Here is an 18,999-nt window from a genome sequence, read left to right on the forward strand (position 1 = left end):
CAAAGCTTGGAAGGTCAACAGCCTGAGTATCAAAACCTTTAAACGATGAGTGCCTTCACAAGAGTCTACCCTGAGAAGGAAGCAAAAACTGATTGAGAGTGACTTGACCTCATGATTGGGGCAACTCAACCATACTTTGCAACAATGGAGCTTCATGTAGGGCTATGGACCTTAGGGAGACTGTGCAAAGGGGGCAATTTCACTTGTTAAGTAATTATTACATGAAGTTATTGTTTTGTTTGTTTGATTCTAGGCTGCCAGGTGGTGGAGGACCATTACCACTATTGTTATACATTCCATGTGGCCTCCTGCTTGTGATATTTAGAATCTTCTTTGGACTTCAGCTCCTTCTTATGTTGACAGTGTTACCCAAAGGATCAATAATAAGGAGGTGAGAAACTATGTCACTGTACAGCTGCTCCTAAGGAGGCCTGAGATTGAAATTCATGTGTGGTCAGGTTTAACCACAAATTCCAATTATAGCTTGAAAACTGCATGCATGAGTGCAAGCTTTCGCATATGCTGTATCTCCTTGAATATATGCCAATGCTCTTATAAATGTCGTCCACTCAATTAGTGTCACCCCCCTGTACCACAGTGTCAAACAAGCACCCCTCTAGGGTAAGTGCACCCCTCCTCTCTCATTTCCTTGAATAGTAGGGATGCAAGAAATATCTGTTTCTATTACCACTTTGTTTATCACTTTTCAAGCTTTAAATACAATGAAGTCAGTACAGGTGTATAAATTGGACCTGCTTTTCAAATGCTTTGCGCATTGTTTTTACATACCTATGAAATTTACATATCTGGAAAATTAAAGTGAGGAAATGGTATTGAGGTGGTGTCTAAACTTGACTGTCACAAATGAGTGAGTAAATATATGCAGGTATGCATATATAGTGTGAAGTAAAGACAGAGTCTTTATTCAGAAAAAAAGATGCTGGTGCCAAAGAACTAGGATGTGTCTTGAAAGACTACCAATCGAATAGAAATGATTGTCTTTTGACATGCTTGAAATGATCCAATACTTTTTAAATATGTTTACAAGCATTACCATTACCAAAATATTATATGTTCCAGCTCAATGTGAAATTAATTAGATGAGTTATTTTAATGATCACTAGTATTAAAATACTAGTATTTAATGATCACTAGTATTACAAAATTATTTTAATAAACTAGATGTGCTTAAAGGCCTTAACATGAGAAGCTAAAATTGTGTTCCTTTTGATTTTGTAGGATTCTTCTCAGAGTATCTAGTAAGATATTAGGGATTGCTGTAACCCATGAGGGATTTGAAAACTTTAATAAAGATCAGCATAAGGTACTAATAAAGATTCTTCAACATTGCTTATTTGCTAAGAACTGTTTGTGTTTTGGCATCAAAAGAAATCCAGTATTTCATTGGTTTTGCTTGTGTTCATGCTGTGATTAGTCTACAAAACTTGCTCCCCACCATAGTTTACAGGGTCATATAGATAATGGATGAGTGCCCTGTCGATAACTTATCACTGTGTTTTATTTAATAACTTCTAGAAAGCTAAATTACTCTGAGAATGAGAACAGAATGTCATCATCTCAAAAACTGCAAAACTTAAAAGTTCTTGAACAAAAGGACAATTAACTGTGGTGTACATGTTTTTTATTTATTCTTTACAGCTTGTTGTCACCAATCATGTTACATGCCTGGATAATGTTGCCGTTGAAACAATACTTCCTAGTGTTATGGTTAGTCTGACCTATAAGTTGTCTTAATGACTGAGTTTCAGTCTTAAAATTCAGCTCAGACAATTGGGAGGGGGCTTGTTACTTTTAGACAAAAATCAAAAGTAAACAAAATTGAGAAATATCTTTATTATTAATTTCTGATTAAAAAGATAAAGTTTCACTGTTTCTATAAACTTTCAAGTGATTTTGCTGACCAGTATCTGGACTGGTGGCTGGAACATGCCACATTTGAATCTGATTCACAAACTAGCTTGACAATTTGTTTGTGGACTTTTTCGGTCTGTGATTAGTGCTGTTTAAAGCTTATACTGCAAGTGGTTACAGAGCTGACTGAAATTTTAAACCTTTGTTACTGTGGTGACTCGACCCCATTGCCTGGCAGAAGTAGTTGAAATAAATGAAGCCATATACTACTATTACTACTACTGCTAATGACTCTATATCATTAGACAAACTATCACCTACAAGTTAATTGATATCTGCAGTGAAATGTTGTATTCAGCAAAGACCTTGTGATATTTTCCAGCCATACAGCAGATGTGATTGTCCATGGCTTTTAAAGTGGGTCCTAGGGTATCAAGAATTTAGTGCTGACAAACAAAGAGAAAATGTAGCCAGAGAGATTAAAGAGTACTTACAGGGTAAGAGCTACAGGTGTAGTTGATTTAATGTAGTTTTGGTTTTGTGTGTAAAATAGGGTGTAAAGGATTTTTTGGAGAAGCTCAACTCTACAATGTGTCACTTACTTCTTTTGTGCTCTAAAAGTGTTGGAATGATACTGCATAATCCTCGTTTATTTAGAGTTGTATCAATAATAATTTATAAAAAATAAAGAATAACAAAAATACTATTGCCTTTTTCGGATTTCAGCTTTTTGTCACAAGAAAGTTTGATTATCACTGGATGTGTTAACTTAATAAGAAACATTTATATACAGGGAGCCACTGTGCACAAGGGTCTTAGTTGAAAAATTGGGAAACAATTTAGAAAAATTATGTACTGAAAGTTTTAAATTGGTGTACTTTGAAAAAGTTTTTATTATATTTTCAGTTTTAATGCCCCTGATTAGACAAGAAGTGTAAGGGAGGCTGTGATATGAGGGATATTATTAGGAGTATATTAAGCTTTTTTTGTATGTACCCCTTTGCACCCTAACATTTGCATTCATATTCTCTGCACTGGTACTGGCAAGGAGAATTTGTGTGACAATCAGAAGCTTCTTGAATTTATTTTCCTTTTTTCTCCCTTAACTTTTAATTCAAGGGTAATACTGCAAGGAGAAATAAGAAAGCGTCACTCTTAAGGGTTTAAGGGTTCAAATCCTTTGTGAGCAGGATGAACTTAACTTGAAAAGGGGAGTGATAAAAGCTAAGTTTTTCATTTGTCTCACGATGTAGTCACGTGTGATGGGATCTACATCACATGTGACTACATCGTGAGGCAAATGAAAAACCTAGCTTTTATTGTTATTCACCACGATGAATAACCACAACCTATTCTACGAAATTAAAAGAGGAATAGTTCCCACTCAGGTGATGGTATTGATGCATTTGCCTTCAAATTATCTTTTTTCCTTGTAATCAAACACTTAGATCTAGAATATTTTTTTTCTAACTAACAGCATCTGTAGCAATCAAAATGTTATTTGAAGTTAAAGAAACGTTTCTAACTTATAGTGGCAATAGTTTGATCCTTATTTCATTGTATATCTATTGTTGTTGCAATCATAGTTTTTTTTTCTTTTGTTTAGGGTCTGACTTTCCTCTTCTGGCATTTCCAGAGGAAAAAATAACCAATGGAAAGAGAGGCCTTTTAAAATTCAAGTATGTATCACAGTTTTTCTTAATCTTAGTCTAAATCTAAATCTATTGAGTCAGTAAAATCACACAACATCATACAAACTCTAAAAATAATAATAGCAATAATAATGTTAAAAATCTAAGAGCTTAACATCATACAATAAAATATAAATTCTGAATAAAAACTAGTACAGTAGAATATTAAAAACTACTGAGTACCTTAGATCTAAAACTGTTAACAGACAATGTATTTTCTGCCATTAACAATGATTAAGTACTTTTAAAGAAATTTTACACTTTTTAGATGAGCAGTTTTATTTTCATTGAGTTCCTTGTTGACCAAAAGTGAAGTTCACAAAGTAATTCAGCTGCTATCATAGTGTGTAAAGTAATAACACCCAACATTTTACTGCATATTTAGTACCTTTCTAAGGCTTGAAACTTAATGTAGTTAAGTTTCAACCAAATTATATATTTTAGTGGTGTTTATTTACTATGTAAAAGCTTATCGCAATTTAAGCTTAGTTCTTTATGAATTATTGGCTATTGGGGCCAGGATCGTGGCATTGGCATTTTGTCATGATAATTACCAACATTGACTGTCAACTTGGTAAGTTCAAAATGTGACTGATGAATAATTTGATGCATTTCTGACAAAGTTTGTTTGGTTTTCCTTACTGTTACAGCTCATGGTGTTTCCAGTTTAGCAGCACTGTATTACCTGTAAGTGGTTTTACTGGCAATATCTTCTCTGTCTTTGAATAAATTTTACCTCAATAACTAAGATTAACACAATTCTAGTCACTGATGGGTAAGGGAGTTGTAAAGATTAATATCATGGAAATGGTTCGGAATTCTTGCAAAAGTAATGTACAGTTAAAAATTTATTTTCCAAGGTCTTGGAAGATTAGGGAGAAGTGTGTTTTTCTTTTAGTTCCAGTATTCCAGTATTTGTGTTTATCTTCAAATACCTTTCTAATGATATAATTTTTTTATTTTTGCAGGCAGTAATCACAGTGAGACGCCCTCTTTTTGTCCCAATACCCCCTGTGAGTTTGTATTCTCATTCAGTTAAATAGTTTTGAAATTGTAACTTACAGAGGGTGGTTCAGGAAGTAAACTTCTAAGGATTTTCTATTACTTTCTATAATCTTAGATATGTGGGCATTCTGAAAATTTTCCACTAAAGAGAGTTTTGGTAGCTTTTAGAAAGTAGAAGGATTTGCATTAGAGGATTATGCTCTCCTATCAATATTTTGCCTCAAATACATTATTTACCCATGGATAGGCCACAGGTTTTTATTTGAAAAAAAGGGATGAAACTTGGGAGTACAGCTTAGTATACACTATTGAAGCATTTTGACACCAGCATCAGTAAAGCTTTTTTCAAATTGTTGTACTTCTCTATTATTTCAAAACAAACATCACTTTAAAATTAGTTTAATTGGTAATTGGTTTCATTACAACAGCTACGTGACCTCTGATTGCAATTCACTAATTTTTTTTTTCCACGAAAATTAATCAAAAATCTGTGGAGCATCCCATGCATGGGTGCAACATATGTGCTGGTAAATACAGAAAATATTTGCATTCTGACTGTTTTCTAAGTAGAATATGATATTTTCATTTCTTGAGTTAACACAACCCCAGCTTACCATTTGTAGGTCACTTGACCAACTGTTACAAAAGGCCTTTTCTGATAAATTGTTTCCTTTGGTTAGTTATTTATAAGTTAAGAATAGAAAAAACTCGGCACACTGACAATTAAGTTTTTGGCTGTCAGTTTGAGATAAACAATCAACTGATATTATAAATGTACAGTTTTCAGCTTCAGATAAGTAATGAAACAAACATTAAGTTTAGACTGAAAGCCAAAAGCTTCAGATTTTAAGATTGACTTTTGCTCAAAGAATGGCCTTTTATGAAAAGATGAATTTCAAGTCCTGGTTGCTCTTCTATTTTAAATCCACCAAAACTTGTTTATCATAAAGGAATGCTATTATAATAATAAGACAATGATATAAAAAAAGTTTTTAAAACTGTTTCTCTTTTCGATAGCATGTTTTAGGAAGTGGTTGGTGGCAGGACTTTTCCTGGTCTTTGTTTGTACCATATACACTTTACAATATAAGGTGAGTTCCTTCAGGGGCCAGTGTCCCACAAATGAGGGTATATTTTTAAAGAAACAGTGGTGCTGCATCAGTAAGGGGGAGTAACAAAGATAATTTGGGTTAACTCCCTCTGATTCTCTTTGCTTTAAAAAAGGGCTTACTCCTAAGGGATCAATCCTGATGAGCTCCAAGTGAAATGAAGCCGTTTTGTTTAAACTTTGAATAATTATTCTGGTTGAGTTTTCTGCTCATATAGCAGATGCCTATTTTAGCATACAAGAGAAATATTATTGCACCAGCTCTTGATTGCTAATCAAATATATTCATATCTTTAAAATCTTTTTGTTGTTTTATGCCATAGATATTTTCATTCATGACAGTCAATATCAGTACCTTCTAATTTATCTTTTTTCCCCAAAATCCTGTGGATGATCAGAAACCTTTTTTAATATTTTTTTGCAGATTTCTTCCTCCAGTAGAATCCAAAGTAGAATCCAAAGCAGAAGACATTTCCAGTGATATACAGAAGGTGTGACACTCCTCCACCCTGGTTCTATATTTATTTTTTATTCCTAAATTTCTACTAAAATACAGCAAAAGAAATTTGGCAAAAGAGTTGGACCTAGTTGTTTGAAAGTCTCAAAGCATGGTTTCCTACATTGCATGTAAGTTATATTTACCCTAACCCATTTTTAACATGATGCAATTCATGGATAAATTTCTCCGATGAGAGCCGTTTAGATTGCAAGGATCACCAGCCATTTCTAAATGCATGTAATAATGGCTAAAATGTACCAAGGAGGTTATGCCAGAATGCATCAATTTCAACTAATCACCTGTAGGTAGATGTGAGTGACAGTGACAGAGAAAATCATTAATTTCAACCTCAATACTTGACAATGACCAGAAGTTGAATGGCAGCACAGAAAGTACCATTTTGTGACATTTATACAAATTGTGACTAGATTTTCAGCGCCAATGGTTGTATAGATTGTCTACAAGTTTTTTTCAGTGACAAGAGTACACAATTTGGCATTCATTGCATGATAATGTTTGTTCTTGATATTGCAGCACATGGCTAGTTCCTCTGGGCTGACACCCACAGGCTTCACCGCTCAGGATGTCAAAGACCTGGAAGCAGGTATACCTTTTCTTTTAAAAGAGCATCAGTGAAGTTAAGTCTCAGAGGCCTAAAGTGACCCATAATTTTTGCTGCTTGTCTTCAGTTGCTATATCATAGAAGGACTAGGAATAATGCCTCCAGGATGGAGTGCTAGTTCATAGCAAGTTAACCCCCTGCCACCCCTCTCTCCAACAATTCATCTGATTTTCACAGACAGTCTTATAGAACCAATTTTATTCATCTGGATGGAGATCATAGGAGCATTGTGAAGGCAATTCAAAGTATCTTGTGCAAGAAACTTAACACAATGATGCAACCAATGTGTCTTGCTCCAGGCAGGCCACTGTGCCTGGTTACCAGTTTGTCACAGTATTTTCTATAGTTTGACTGCAAGAACTTTGGATGCTCAAACAATTAAAAAAAATTCTTTTCACAAAACCCATCTTTTAAATATAATTTATTTGTGTGTTGTGTTGTAGTTCATAAAAATCCCCAATCTCAGGAACCTAAGTCAGCCCCAAATGGAAGCACCCCTCCCAGTCAGCCCCTGAACAGTACAAGTCGAAACACAAGGCTGGCAAGAATGGTACAGCAGGTTAGAGAAGTACTTCCTCAGGTTCCCTCATCAGCTATATCAAGAGATTTGAGTAAGTTGGTTTTAATTACAAAATTTGAGTAACTATTTCATGAAACCAATTTGTAATATATTAGACGAATGGAACTTGATTCCAGTTTTATCTTTTCAAGAGATTTTGAGTAGTTAGATATTTAACAAACTGTTCTGAATGTTTTGTCTGTGCTGTAAATCATAAATGAATGATTTATTAAAAGCTTTTATTATGTTCATTGGAGGGTTGTCGATCACCTTGTAAAGGGAGGTGTGCCAACTACTTTTTCCACTCATTAGTTATATTATTGTGAAGTAATATGTTGTATGTTTAATCAGTGCTGTAAATTGTTTAATATTAGCAGCTAGATAAAGTTTGTTACTCGTGTCAATTGTGCATCATTTGAAGTTAATCACTACATCTTGGACAGTTAGAAGGAGTATTTTAATTACAGAGTAGAACAATGCAATGATTTAAACCTTACATCTACATTGTAGCTTTTCAGTCATTGCTCATTGCTACAAAGTAAGCTGAAGAACTGAATTGCACACAACCAACCATAGTCTGACATCTCCTTACCTTTTTAGCCCACCCCTCCTAAATGCATGGCATGTTCTCTTTATTCAAGGTCAGACACACTGTGTTGATACAACTATCACCAATATTTTGGAAGGAAGAGTCAGCTACACACCAGAGAAAGAGGACAGGGAAGCTAAGTTAGAAAGTGATGGGAAGACTGCCTCTTCAGGGAATGCTAATGAAGTGAGTGTTTTTGTCGTGACAGTGAGTCAGGGCAATCCAGTGTGTTTGTTTGTTCTTATTTAATCAAGACTATTTCTTTCAGAAAACTTCAACTACACCTCAAATAAAATTTTCACGAAATTCAGAGGAAAGGCAAAGACTTCTTAATCAAAGGAAAGCACAAATGCTTGAGAATGCAAGAAGGTAAAAAAGAAAAAAAAAAACAAATTTCATGCTATATATAACACTGTTATCACAAATGTAATGAATGTACAGTCTAGTCCTATTTACTGAAATTGCATGATTACTGGAATAATACAATAAGGATCAAGCAACATGTATTGAGTGACAGGAGTGACAGAAGTAACCCAGAATCAAATTGGTTTTGTTGTTACATTGATGTAGGACTGGTCCAGAAAACTAGTTCCACCCTTTTAGCCAGTCAGATGCAAAATTAAAGCCAATCACATCCTGGTTGTGTTTTCTTGTGCTTCAGACAGTTTGCTTGTTTTTACTTTTAGTTCTCAATTGCCCCTTCCTTTGCTGTGATTGGCTTTTGTGATTACTTTCAATGGGTTTTAGTTTCAGAACACTCCATCCAAAGGGGTTTTAAAATAACTTACCTTTCTTTTGTTTTTATTTCAGGCGCTTTAGAGATAATCAGCTTTAAGACTAGGAACACTGATGATTATAATTATTTTTTGTTTCTTGGAAGTCAACTGTTCCATACTTTACTTTAAAGTTTGTTTTCCCTGAAATACATGTTAGTTTGATTGGGGTATCCTAGTCCCCATCTTTGTTTAGCATCTTTTGCTTCAAATTCGTAGTTTATATATATTTATCATCCATAATTATTATTTTTATCTTCCTGATAATTCATACTTAGTCTGGCAGATCTATGAGTTTACATTGTCTTTTCCCCATATCTGACTTTTTACTTGTGGCTTGAGGTATTGTGTGCTTCGAGTATGTTGTGTAATGCCAGTTGATATTTAATAGAAGAAGATGACTTAATTTTTAGAACAAGTAGTTTATGAATTGCTCCCTATTAATAAATTTTCACACAAAATCCAGAGTGATGCACTAGGTGAATTGATTTTAGGATAAAGTTTGTCATGTACCTAAAGTATGTGTACTTGACATTCTAGCTGGGTGATAGACTTGGAGATAAATATTAGAATGCATACTGAGTCAAGAAAAAATAGTAACCTACTGGGTAAGCAACATGTTGGGTATTGCTAAAAATATTTTTTCAGACTTCAATGTAATGTTGTCGGAATGCATTGACCAACACCAACATTTAGTATTATAGAATATTCACTTTTTTAAAATTTCAAAAGATATCAGGCACATATGGTGTAAATCCTCAATAGGACCTCAATAGAAGTGTCATTCTGTTGGGAACCAATAAGAGCTAGAAAGCCAACTGGCCTTCAAAACTCCTTACAAATGAGAGGGTGAATAGGGTTGTCTATCATTAATAATTATTCCTATAATAATTGATTTTCCTAAGAGTAACTAGAGTATAAATGTTAGTAGTAACAGGTTATATTATTAATAGCTTCATATTAACATATTTATGAAAAGTGAATCCTACTTGAGCAGAAAGCAGGTCTAAAAGTATTGTTGGGTTTGTGAGATGAATAAATGCATAACCTAACCCTTTCAAGGTATTGTTGGATGTTGTAGTGTTTGCATAATGCAAACCTTTTTTTTTCAACAATCAGGGCTGGGTCTCCTTCTAGTGGTGTTTTTGAATTGCTCCCAGTTTGACTCCTCAAAACATCGTGATCAAGTTTTACAGTAGAACCCAACCAACTTACTGGGTTTATTTTAATCCAGTGTAAAAGGAGTCCATGCTATAGGTAAATGAATAAAGGAGTACGTTCTAAAGAAACTGTGGTGCTGCATTGGTGGGAGAGTATAGCAGGTAATTTAGTGTTAACAACTGAATTGAAAACATAAATTAGCCACCATAAAAGGTAAAAAAGCTGACGTTTCAAGCATTAGAAGAAAGAAGAAACTTGAAATATAATTAAAATTTGGCAAGCATTAAAAATTTAAACTTCATGTATTGAGTTCTTGCTTAAAACTGTTGGCCTATTTAATATTGGAATTCTATAATTTGTCTGATTTTAAAAGCACTGTCCTATGATTGAATAATTTCATTAAATAATTCTTCCACATACGACTTAAATTCTTCTTTATCTTCAACATCTGGAAAGCAGCAGAGACAAAAGTGTGATCTAGAATCACCAATTCTTGACTGTCCAGCCACAATGTTTTGAAAATGTGGGGTACTTCCTTGAACAAGAGCAATTTGCTTTTCATCAGATGTGACTGATTGCTTGCAAACTGTGTTAAGTGTTCTTTCACGAGAGTTTTCCCTTGTGATCTCTGTTTTATCACCAGGTAAGTGTTGTTTAGAAGCTAGACTCCTCTTCTCTTTGCCACTGCATTCAGAATAGCTCTTGATGCTGTGTAGATTGTCCAGAAATGCCTTCTTCTGCTTGTTTAACTGGGCTGCCAAGAACTGAAGCTCTTTTTTCCCCTTTCCACTGCCTGCATTGGTAATATTTTAGGAAAATAGAGCAATTTTACCAGTCATAGAGTAGATAAAAATTTTAACAATAATACCAATAAATATTTTTATTGCAATTATTATTATTATTTGCAAGGTATTGGAATACTTGCATATGGCTGCCACTGTTCAAATATGATTATTTCTGATCTAACAGATAGTTTTTCCTTCTCAAAATATAGAAAAATAATAATTAAATAATAGAATAACCTCCCTCTCAGACAGTATTAAGAAATTAAACATTTCCCCCCTTCTACCTGCACACCATTGTGAGGTTAATTGAGCAGAAACGGTTTGGTTTACTGAGAAAGTTTTTTTTTTTTTTTAGCTTGACATGAAGTAAACATAGTGCAATAAAAATGAATGAACCACTGTAATTTATTTGGGAATTGGAAGGAGAATCCTCTAAGTGAAACCTGTCCCACATTATTTACGGTTTAACACACTTTCATGACTAAAAGCATCAATTATTCAAATTATATCACAACTTACTGGTACTTGTTCATTAATATTACAATTTTTTTGAAATTATTTCTATGTGATGGAGTCAAAACAATATGCAATGCATGTTTGCACGTGTTTGTGATGTACAAAAACACAAAATAACCCATAAATACCTTTATTGGGATTATGCAAATGAATTTGAACATGAGAACAGAATAATTTGAAGTAACTGCAATTTTTATATCACAGAAGGAAGACAACTATCCTCTGCCCTCCAGTTTGGATCCAGTTTTATTTTAAACCTGACATGACAAGTGGCATGTAATTCTTAATTTCTTATTGTTAAAACCTACCTTTTCCCTCAGAGATAACCTTACTGACATATTTTCTAAGAACCTGGTCAGTCTGATGGACAATGCTTGTTATGCCTGCCATTCTTGACTTTTCCTATAAAAGCATAAAAAGAGAGCCTCTAATACTAAGATAGCTTCCTTAGATTTTTAATTGACTAAATTTGCACTTGTTTATTGATTTTTAAATTTGAGATAATACTTCTTAAAGCAGTAGACTGCATTTTTTATTGGTCTATCGGTATAATAACCCACTTGAGATGTAAATCACAAGCTGGAGTGATGTACAAACTTCTCTTGTGTTCTCCCAACATCTCAATTGGGTTATTATGCTGGTAAACTGATAAAAATGTGAGGCCTATTGCTTTCATAAAATGCACTTCAATTGTTGTAATCTTCTATGGATTTACCAGTGCAATAAACAAAAGCTTTTTTTTTTTTTTTTACCAATCTAGTATATCAGTTATTTATGAAGGCTTATAGTATCTATGGGTGAGCAAAACAATGATTATGGCTCTGGCTTTACTATTAATAATCATGATCATGTTGTCAGCAAGGGGTATTGTAATTTTCTCATTGATTGATTAAATCTCCATAAACAAAAAAACATTTTGTGAGCAGTACAGGTAGTCGAGAGTTCAAAATCCATCAGTCACATTTATAAACATTCCCACCTTTTCCTCAAAGTCCTCCACACATTGTACTGCTGGGTGCTTCAAAGCCTCTCTAATAAGTAGAGTCACACTCTCCCTAACGAAAAAATATTAAATAACATACATCACATCACATAAGAATTTTCAGGCATCATTTATTATTAAACTGTTATCATGAGATGTATCTTAAATAAACCTGATCCCACTCTGAAGAGGGGCAGGTTTAGAGTTCACTGAATGTCACTTATAAAAAAGTCCAGTCTATGAATAATTTTTTCTAAGTATTCAGAGAAATCAGTTGTAAACCAGTCTTAAAGACTATTTAAAGGTGTTGCCTCCTATAATTCGTTTCAAAGCAATTATAAAAATGAATTTAAAAATGAATAAATGCAACTGGCCCCTTTTTCATATAAACAAAAATGTCAATCATTGCTTTAGAGAAAAGCAATGAATTCAGAGAGGAGCCAAACCTTCTATATGATGCATTCACATTATGAATGGACTCTTGTGAGAATTTGGATGTTGTGGAATAAATGCAATATTCAAATCTTCTCAGTGGATCAACCTACATTATTTCAATATCCCATTGTAATTCAGATTTAATTGTGACACTGAACTGCTCCCAAGGAAACTTATCAGGCTCAGGAGGTTCCATTTTACTAAACATATTCTTCATAGTGTCTGATGACACTGGGTGGCTCCTTAAGTTGTTTCTCTCCTCCGCAATTTCAAGTGGACACTTCAAGAACACTTCTGCAAACCCAGCTCTGTCTTCCTTGAAACAAAACAGTGACAGCTGAAACACTTTTTCAGTATCATAGTAGTATCCAGAATTTTATTTAGTGTGGTTGAAGTAGTTCTGGACATTTTCTTTGGATGAGCCAAGTATTACATAAAACAATGGATAGACTCGGAACTTACCTAATAACTTGGTAATTTAGTATTATCAGTGAATGGATATTATGTAAATTGTCCACCACGAAGAGTTTCAAAGCTGATTTTTAGCTTTAAAACTTTTTAAGGTGGCCAATTTACATAATACCAACTTCTTTATAATACTAAATTACCCTGTTATACTCTCCCACAACGCGGCACCACATTTCCTTTAGAAAGAAACCCCCTTTATTAATTTATCTAATGACTGGATGGAGTATGGGCAGCTCCCCAGAGAGAAGGGGTGTCATCCCAAAGAGTAATGTACAGGATAGAGTAGGGTTGCTGCTACACAAGTCATTTACAATTTATATATCAAATTCTAACAGTCTTTGCAGGAGTTGAACATACAGAACATATCTCGTAGTCCCCTTTACCAAGTACAATAAAAAATCTTAGATACAAGTTTGAAAAGGTAAAATTCCTTCTTCCTTGAAAATTATCAAGTTTCCCTATCAAGTATGGTTGAATTTTTTTAAAATTTTGTAATTTTTAATTGATTTGTATTAAGTATGTCCATTCCAGCAACTACTGTACCAATGTGTGGGGTGAGACTGGGACAAACTGATCAATTCTTGAAGTGGAGGAGGATGTGATCCTAAATCAAATATCTCTACCTTTAAGATTTTGAGAAGTTGGCCTCTCTGTGTAACTGCATTGTCTATCATTTAATTCCATGCATACCAGTACCTTTGGTGTAGGCTTAAAAGACCCCCCTATGTGTACAGTTTACTTACATTTTCTTGCTAGCTGGACGTATTCATACCGCATACTGTGGTAAAACATATTGTCATCCACTAAAATGACATGAGCACTACCATTCCACCTGTAACAATGACAGTGATATGCATGAGGGTTAAATCTTAAGCCTTGAAAAATCATTGATCTATAAATGATGGGATTCTGGGCAATTTCAGGTGGCAACCCCAAGCAAATCCGCTGGCGTAAGTCCGTGGTCTTAAAGCAATCATGGCATGGGATGAAATACGTACGTATTTTACCTCCAGCTACTTGAACCACTCTCAATGCAGGAACACTTTCTGTCTTTCTTAGATATGCTTCTTAGGAAAATGCCCCAAAACTCTTGAAAACCAGACAATCCTTCCATCTTCAATTCAACTGCCTCGAGATTTGATCCGCTTCCTTCATCTCCTTTTCCACATGGACTATTTTGTAACAAATTCATAATTTTTTCGACTGCTTCGAGTATGTATTTTCTGTGCTGTTTCCATAATGAGTAGTTCTCAAAATTCTCTAGAGTCTCGCTATTACCAACCCTGTTTTCGGTTTCCTTTTCCAAACCGTTTTGAGCTGGGTTTTCCGTACTGCTACCATATAAGTCTAAATCAAAAGGAATTAAGTCATCGTAACACACATATATTGTGTGAAAAGAGCCGCCCGTTATTTCCTGCACGTATTTATGCAATATTTTTGCAAATGTAGACTTTCCAGCAGCAGGAATGCCACAAATTAACATTACGCCAATTTGGCCACTTTCGTCCGCCATGTTGACATGACAAACACGAGAGAAACTGGATCGACTCCCGCCATCCTCTACAGGTGCAATGTTACATCTTCACGTGACTTTACATGTCCGGAAAAATTCAAGATGAAGAACAAGGGAAATGCAGTAGGTTTGGCAGTTGTTCCAGTTATTGTTGTAACGACCATATGGGTAATTGTAGGTGGAATTGTTCCTCTTTTTATCAAAGGACCGAATAAGAGGTAAATGATATTTGATACTTCTCAAATTTTAATGCCACTGAACTCTCAGAAAAGACCCTTTAAGTCTGGCGAAATCCAATGTGAATGTAATGTTTCCGATATCCTTTACCTGGTTTAAATCTCTGTAAACCCTTTTCAACTCCTAAGATCTGATGATTTATTTTTACTACTAGTTGCCACGCATTTTCTTGTTCCGTAGTTAAAAGAATTAGGTGTTACGCGATATCAAGTTTGGTTCTTTCTCATGGCTATTTTTAACCGGATAATGTTTTGAGATTACGAAGAGAAGTTCAGTACAATTAAATCATTTCTGGGGTTAGACGGTTAACTCCTCTCGGGAAAACATCATCATAAGCGTATTAAAGAAACTGAGCAGTTTCGGAGGGGTATAGCCAATCTTCTCCAAAAATTTAACCTTCGACTTAAACTTAATTCAAGGGAAGAAAAGTAAGCTTATAAGGATGTTGAAGTGCAGTTCTTCAAGCTAAAATCTTTGAAAACATGGTTTTAGGTTATGACAAAGTTAACTTTCCAACATTTGTGATTTCAGATTGATACAGACAATGCTTGTTATGACTGCTGTCTGCTGTTGGTTATTGTATCCTTTTAGAGTTTTGAGCTTCATAGCTATTTGCTTATTGAAATTTGTTTTTGATCTAATATTGGTACATTTGCATTTTAACTGTTTAAGGAAACAAGGAAAGTCACATTATTCAAGGTTCCTATTTCCTTAACTCATGATTTAGCTGGATTTGTGCTTATTTCTGTCAACTTAATCCTCTTATTGGACCAGAAATAGAAGCAGGGGCATTAAGGGCAGCTGTCAAGGAATGGGGAGGCAAAGATGTTTAGCCTCATGAATAACAGTAAAGGTAAATACTAAAGGCTGGTTACAAGGTACTGACAAAAAAAGATGAAAATATAATGAAACTGATGAATGCAGCAGAGCCCCCAAAATTGTAAGAAACAAACCTGGTGTGGTGTTCTTATGGTTTTCAATTGAGTGGCATCTTTTCAAAAACCTTTTTCTTTTACTGTATTGGCTCAATCAAACAGAAAAGACATGTTACACAGGACACATTTATAAAGAAAAACAAAAGCTCTCACTTTGTGTAGATTTTGGCAGACAACAAAATGCTGAGATTTGCAGTGTTCCATTTTTAAGTAATCCATCAAACCCTTCCTCTTGTTTGTCAGGTACAAAATATTTTTAGCATCTTAATAAATAGGATTTTGTGGAACAACAATTCTTATATGTTTTCTCTTGACTCTTAAAGTGTACTCTACTATCTGCTACATTCAAATTGTTTTCAATTCAGCATCCTTTGCATATTCCTTTGCAGTTATTAAAGACTGCTGACAAATATATAAGCATTATCAGCCAATATGAATTTTAGGTCTGTTGGAATGCAAGTGTAACTAAAAAACCCCAAGATATCATCCTACAGTTTACTTCATAATTGTCACATCAGGCTTATTTTAATTGACAAACCGTCTGTTATCAAATGAAAAACTAGGAGATTTTATTATGTTAGCTATACATGGCTCTCTATTCTGTACCTTTCACCACTGGAGCTTATCCAAGTTTCTTTAGCATTCAGTTGTCAGCAGTCTACACCCTGGCATCTTGTTACAATTCAGTTCACTTTTAATGCTAGTTGGGGATAGACTCTGTCAGAGTTAAGAGTTTTACAACACTAAACAATGACCTTTTCAGGGGTACAGACCCAAATCTTTTGACAAGGCCATTAATAATACATTGTCCACTAGTTACTTCAGGGCGTGAAATTAATTCTTTTTTCTGTAGCCACTTGGCTACTAAATTTTTCAAAGTGGTAGCCAATGCAAAAAAAGTTGGTCGCCATTTTTAAAGACAAACAAAACCTTTTTTTTTTTTTTTTTTACGCTGTCAGCGTTTTAGATAGACCCTCCAAAATTAAGTCCTTAAAAGTTCTGCGAAGTGGACACTAGGATGGGTGATATACAACGTTCAAGTTCATCTAAATCCAAGATGGCGTCTAATAATCGATCGAGATGCGTGCGCTGCGTTTCGGAAATTAAACAAACTTAACAAGGACGTTTTCCGCAGATTTCTCTTTGAAAATCTTTCTAGTTCTCTTTATCTCTAAGTGTGGTTATAATGAAGCATTCTAGTGACCAATTTGGCGGCTACTTTTCAGGATTTGGTCGCCAAAGTGAAAAATTTAGTCGCATTGGCGCCTGTATCAGGCGCAATTTCACGCCCTGTTACTTGTATTGTGGTTATGTAGAGAGTTCTTAACATGTTCAACTGTGAATGTTAAAGCAAATTATGTTACACATTCTTCTGGTTTCTCTTGCAGACCCAATGATTTGTAATTGTATATAGTCTGTTCTGGTGATATGATGTAACAGGATACAGATTGAATTATCCAAGAGGATTTTTATTAACTTAATGATTACTATTAGGTTACTGGGGATCAGTGCAGGAAGGAGACAGTATTTTGGATGTTGTAAATTTTAACAGTTTACATGCTAACCATTTGATCCAATCCATAAATTGTAAACTAATCTTTTCTTATGTTTGCTGTTTCAAAAGTGTAAATTGATTCCTTTAAGAACTTTTTTCATAAAAATTACAATTTGGCATTGGTGGTGTATGAGGTAGACCAAGAATTTATTTGTTCTTTGTTATAATGGCACTTTAAAGTGTATAATGATCTTCTGGTTATATCTACAAACAATCTGAAGGAGAGCATTGAATAAAGTTTATTTTAATGAATTGTGTTACTTTCATTATCACTCTTACAATAATTACTTTTTTTATTTAAGTAACACCTCTGTTAATACTTATGGTACTTTATGGAGTCTTAGGAATTTTATTTGTTCTCTTCAACCTTTTACACCTAGTGCTAGTAGGTGCATATCATCCATACTGTTCTTTGTATATTTCCTGTGGTACTGATGAGGAGATTGTAGCAATAGTGAGCTTCTTCAGTTTGGTTTCATTTCCTTTTACCTCATGACTTTAATGTTTGATTCAGTGGTGATACTGTATGGAGAAATTATATGCCAGTCTCTTTAAGGGGTGAAAGGGTCAGTAATTGCCCTGTGAGCTGAAATTGCATGATAATTTGCAGGCTCTGTTAACCAATACTATGAATGTTAAAAAAAATTGATGAAGTGTATTATTATCATTACAATTATAATTATTTTAAAGCTAACAATTTTGGGATTTCTCCTGGATCACTTCAGTGTCCATAGAATTAAGGAGAATAATGATACTGATAGTAATAACAGTAATGAAATTGTTAATGTTGACTATAGATAAGGACTGTGGCACTGATAATGCTACTATTGATAATTGGTTATTCTTTGAAATGGGGTTGATTTGGGGAAAAAATATTTCCTAAGCCTTGAAGTGACAAGGTGAATACTTGAAAGGAAAGCACTTACAATGAAATTTGTGCAGTAACTCAATTCATTAATGAAAAGGCCATGGGTACATGAAACAGTTAACAATAAGAAGCAATAGTTAATAGGTGACATTTACAGAACTTTGAAATTTAGCAAATTGACGTTAAGGTTGGGTGTCAATGGTAGTTGTACAGTCATTTAAAACAGATTTGTCAAAAGCCTGCTTAAACAACAAATGAAAGCAGTAGAGACAGGAAACATGTTTTCATGTTTGCACTGTATTTGTGGCCCACAAGGGTTGAAGTGTGAGGATTTTCATAGATTTTAAAACAAAGTATTGCAATATCATGATGTGCTTTCTGTTGGGCTTGTAAGAGTTTTTGAAAACTACTTTAATTTTTCTCCAGTTCCAATAGAAATTTCTGTAGGTTATTTGCCTTGAAAGACAAACCAGGCCTTAAAATGAATTACATCCATTAAGAAAACTTAATAATAATAATTATTATTATAATAATAATGGGATTTTGCAGTGGACAGTCCATGAGGTGGCTCTTCTTGTCCACTGTTTTCAGGTTGAATTAGAATTTAGAATGTCTGTTTTTGAAAAATTTTCAAGCACTTATTTTTTACAAATTACGTGAGAAATAGTGTCATTTCTTGGTAATAATTTACATGAAGAAAGCATCACAGAAAATAAAGTCATTCAGAATTTTAACAGTGTGCACATTACTTTGATTTGCACTTGTGTTACAATGTTGCACCTGTGTTACATAGAAAATGCACTCATTTTTAGCCAATCAGAAGCCT

At 34.2% G+C, this 18,999-nt stretch overlaps 3 protein-coding genes across 4 annotated transcripts in view; 2 read left to right on the forward strand and 1 right to left on the reverse strand.

Annotated features, from left to right (window-relative positions):
• Window positions 1-10,007, forward strand: part of LOC113667069 (lipid droplet-regulating VLDL assembly factor AUP1) — a 10,915-nt gene extending 908 nt beyond the window's left edge. The window contains exons 2-15 of one of the 2 annotated variants that reach the window (XM_089195138.1): window positions 254-391; window positions 1,240-1,324; window positions 1,660-1,728; window positions 2,255-2,369; window positions 3,479-3,551; window positions 4,214-4,250; window positions 4,532-4,576; window positions 5,586-5,659; window positions 6,101-6,167; window positions 6,710-6,779; window positions 7,241-7,408; window positions 7,998-8,131; window positions 8,214-8,314; window positions 8,756-10,007. In XM_089195138.1, the coding sequence (XP_089051264.1) occupies window positions 254-391; window positions 1,240-1,324; window positions 1,660-1,728; window positions 2,255-2,369; window positions 3,479-3,551; window positions 4,214-4,250; window positions 4,532-4,576; window positions 5,586-5,659; window positions 6,101-6,167; window positions 6,710-6,779; window positions 7,241-7,408; window positions 7,998-8,131; window positions 8,214-8,314; window positions 8,756-8,780 (1,201 nt within the window). In that variant the 3' untranslated portion in view covers window positions 8,781-10,007. The remainder of the gene's footprint in view (window positions 1-253; window positions 392-1,239; window positions 1,325-1,659; window positions 1,729-2,254; window positions 2,370-3,478; window positions 3,552-4,213; window positions 4,251-4,531; window positions 4,577-5,585; window positions 5,660-6,100; window positions 6,168-6,709; window positions 6,780-7,240; window positions 7,409-7,997; window positions 8,132-8,213; window positions 8,315-8,755) is intronic. The other variant, XM_089195139.1, reaches the window with a different exon arrangement.
• A 155-nt stretch (window positions 10,008-10,162) lies between these two features.
• Window positions 10,163-14,604, reverse strand: LOC113670418 (L-seryl-tRNA(Sec) kinase). Its single transcript, XM_027186594.2, has 6 exons — window positions 14,073-14,604; window positions 13,809-13,897; window positions 12,708-12,909; window positions 12,160-12,235; window positions 11,489-11,582; window positions 10,163-10,672 (listed from the first exon to the last, which is right to left on the reverse strand). Exons 1-6 carry the CDS (start codon window positions 14,576-14,578, stop codon window positions 10,260-10,262), a joined length of 1,380 nt encoding a protein of 459 aa, XP_027042395.2. The 5' UTR covers window positions 14,579-14,604; the 3' UTR covers window positions 10,163-10,259.
• A 30-nt stretch (window positions 14,605-14,634) lies between these two features.
• Window positions 14,635-18,907, forward strand: LOC113666499 (V-type proton ATPase subunit e). The gene is made up of 4 exons (XM_027182320.2): window positions 14,635-14,796; window positions 15,347-15,394; window positions 15,543-15,668; window positions 17,139-18,907. Exons 1-3 carry the CDS (start codon window positions 14,681-14,683, stop codon window positions 15,646-15,648), a joined length of 270 nt encoding a protein of 89 aa, XP_027038121.2. The 5' UTR covers window positions 14,635-14,680; the 3' UTR covers window positions 15,649-15,668; window positions 17,139-18,907.
• Window positions 18,908-18,999: the final 92 nt, after the last annotated feature.

This window comes from Pocillopora damicornis, chromosome 2 (assembly GCF_964200805.1).
Source record: "Pocillopora damicornis chromosome 2, jaPocDami1.2, whole genome shotgun sequence".
Taxonomy (NCBI): Eukaryota; Metazoa; Cnidaria; class Anthozoa; order Scleractinia; family Pocilloporidae; genus Pocillopora; species Pocillopora damicornis.

Coding starts and splice junctions, on each gene's coding strand:
- LOC113666499 (XM_027182320.2), top strand. CDS start 14,681: ATGAAGAACAAGGGAAATGCAGTAGGTTTGGCAGTTGTTCCAGTTATT. Junction 14,797..15,346: donor ATCAAAGGACCGAATAAGAG/GTAAATGATATT, acceptor TTGTGATTTCAG/ATTGATACAGACAATGCTTG. Junction 15,395..15,542: donor GCTGTCTGCTGTTGGTTATT/GTATCCTTTTAG, acceptor CTCATGATTTAG/CTGGATTTGTGCTTATTTCT.
- LOC113670418 (XM_027186594.2), bottom strand. CDS start 14,578: ATGGCGGACGAAAGTGGCCAAATTGGCGTAATGTTAATTTGTGGCATT. Junction 12,236..12,707: donor CAATGGGATATTGAAATAAT/GTAGGTTGATCC, acceptor TTTTTTCGTTAG/GGAGAGTGTGACTCTACTTA. Junction 11,583..12,159: donor TGGAGGACTTTGAGGAAAAG/GTGGGAATGTTT, acceptor ATGCTTTTATAG/GAAAAGTCAAGAATGGCAGG.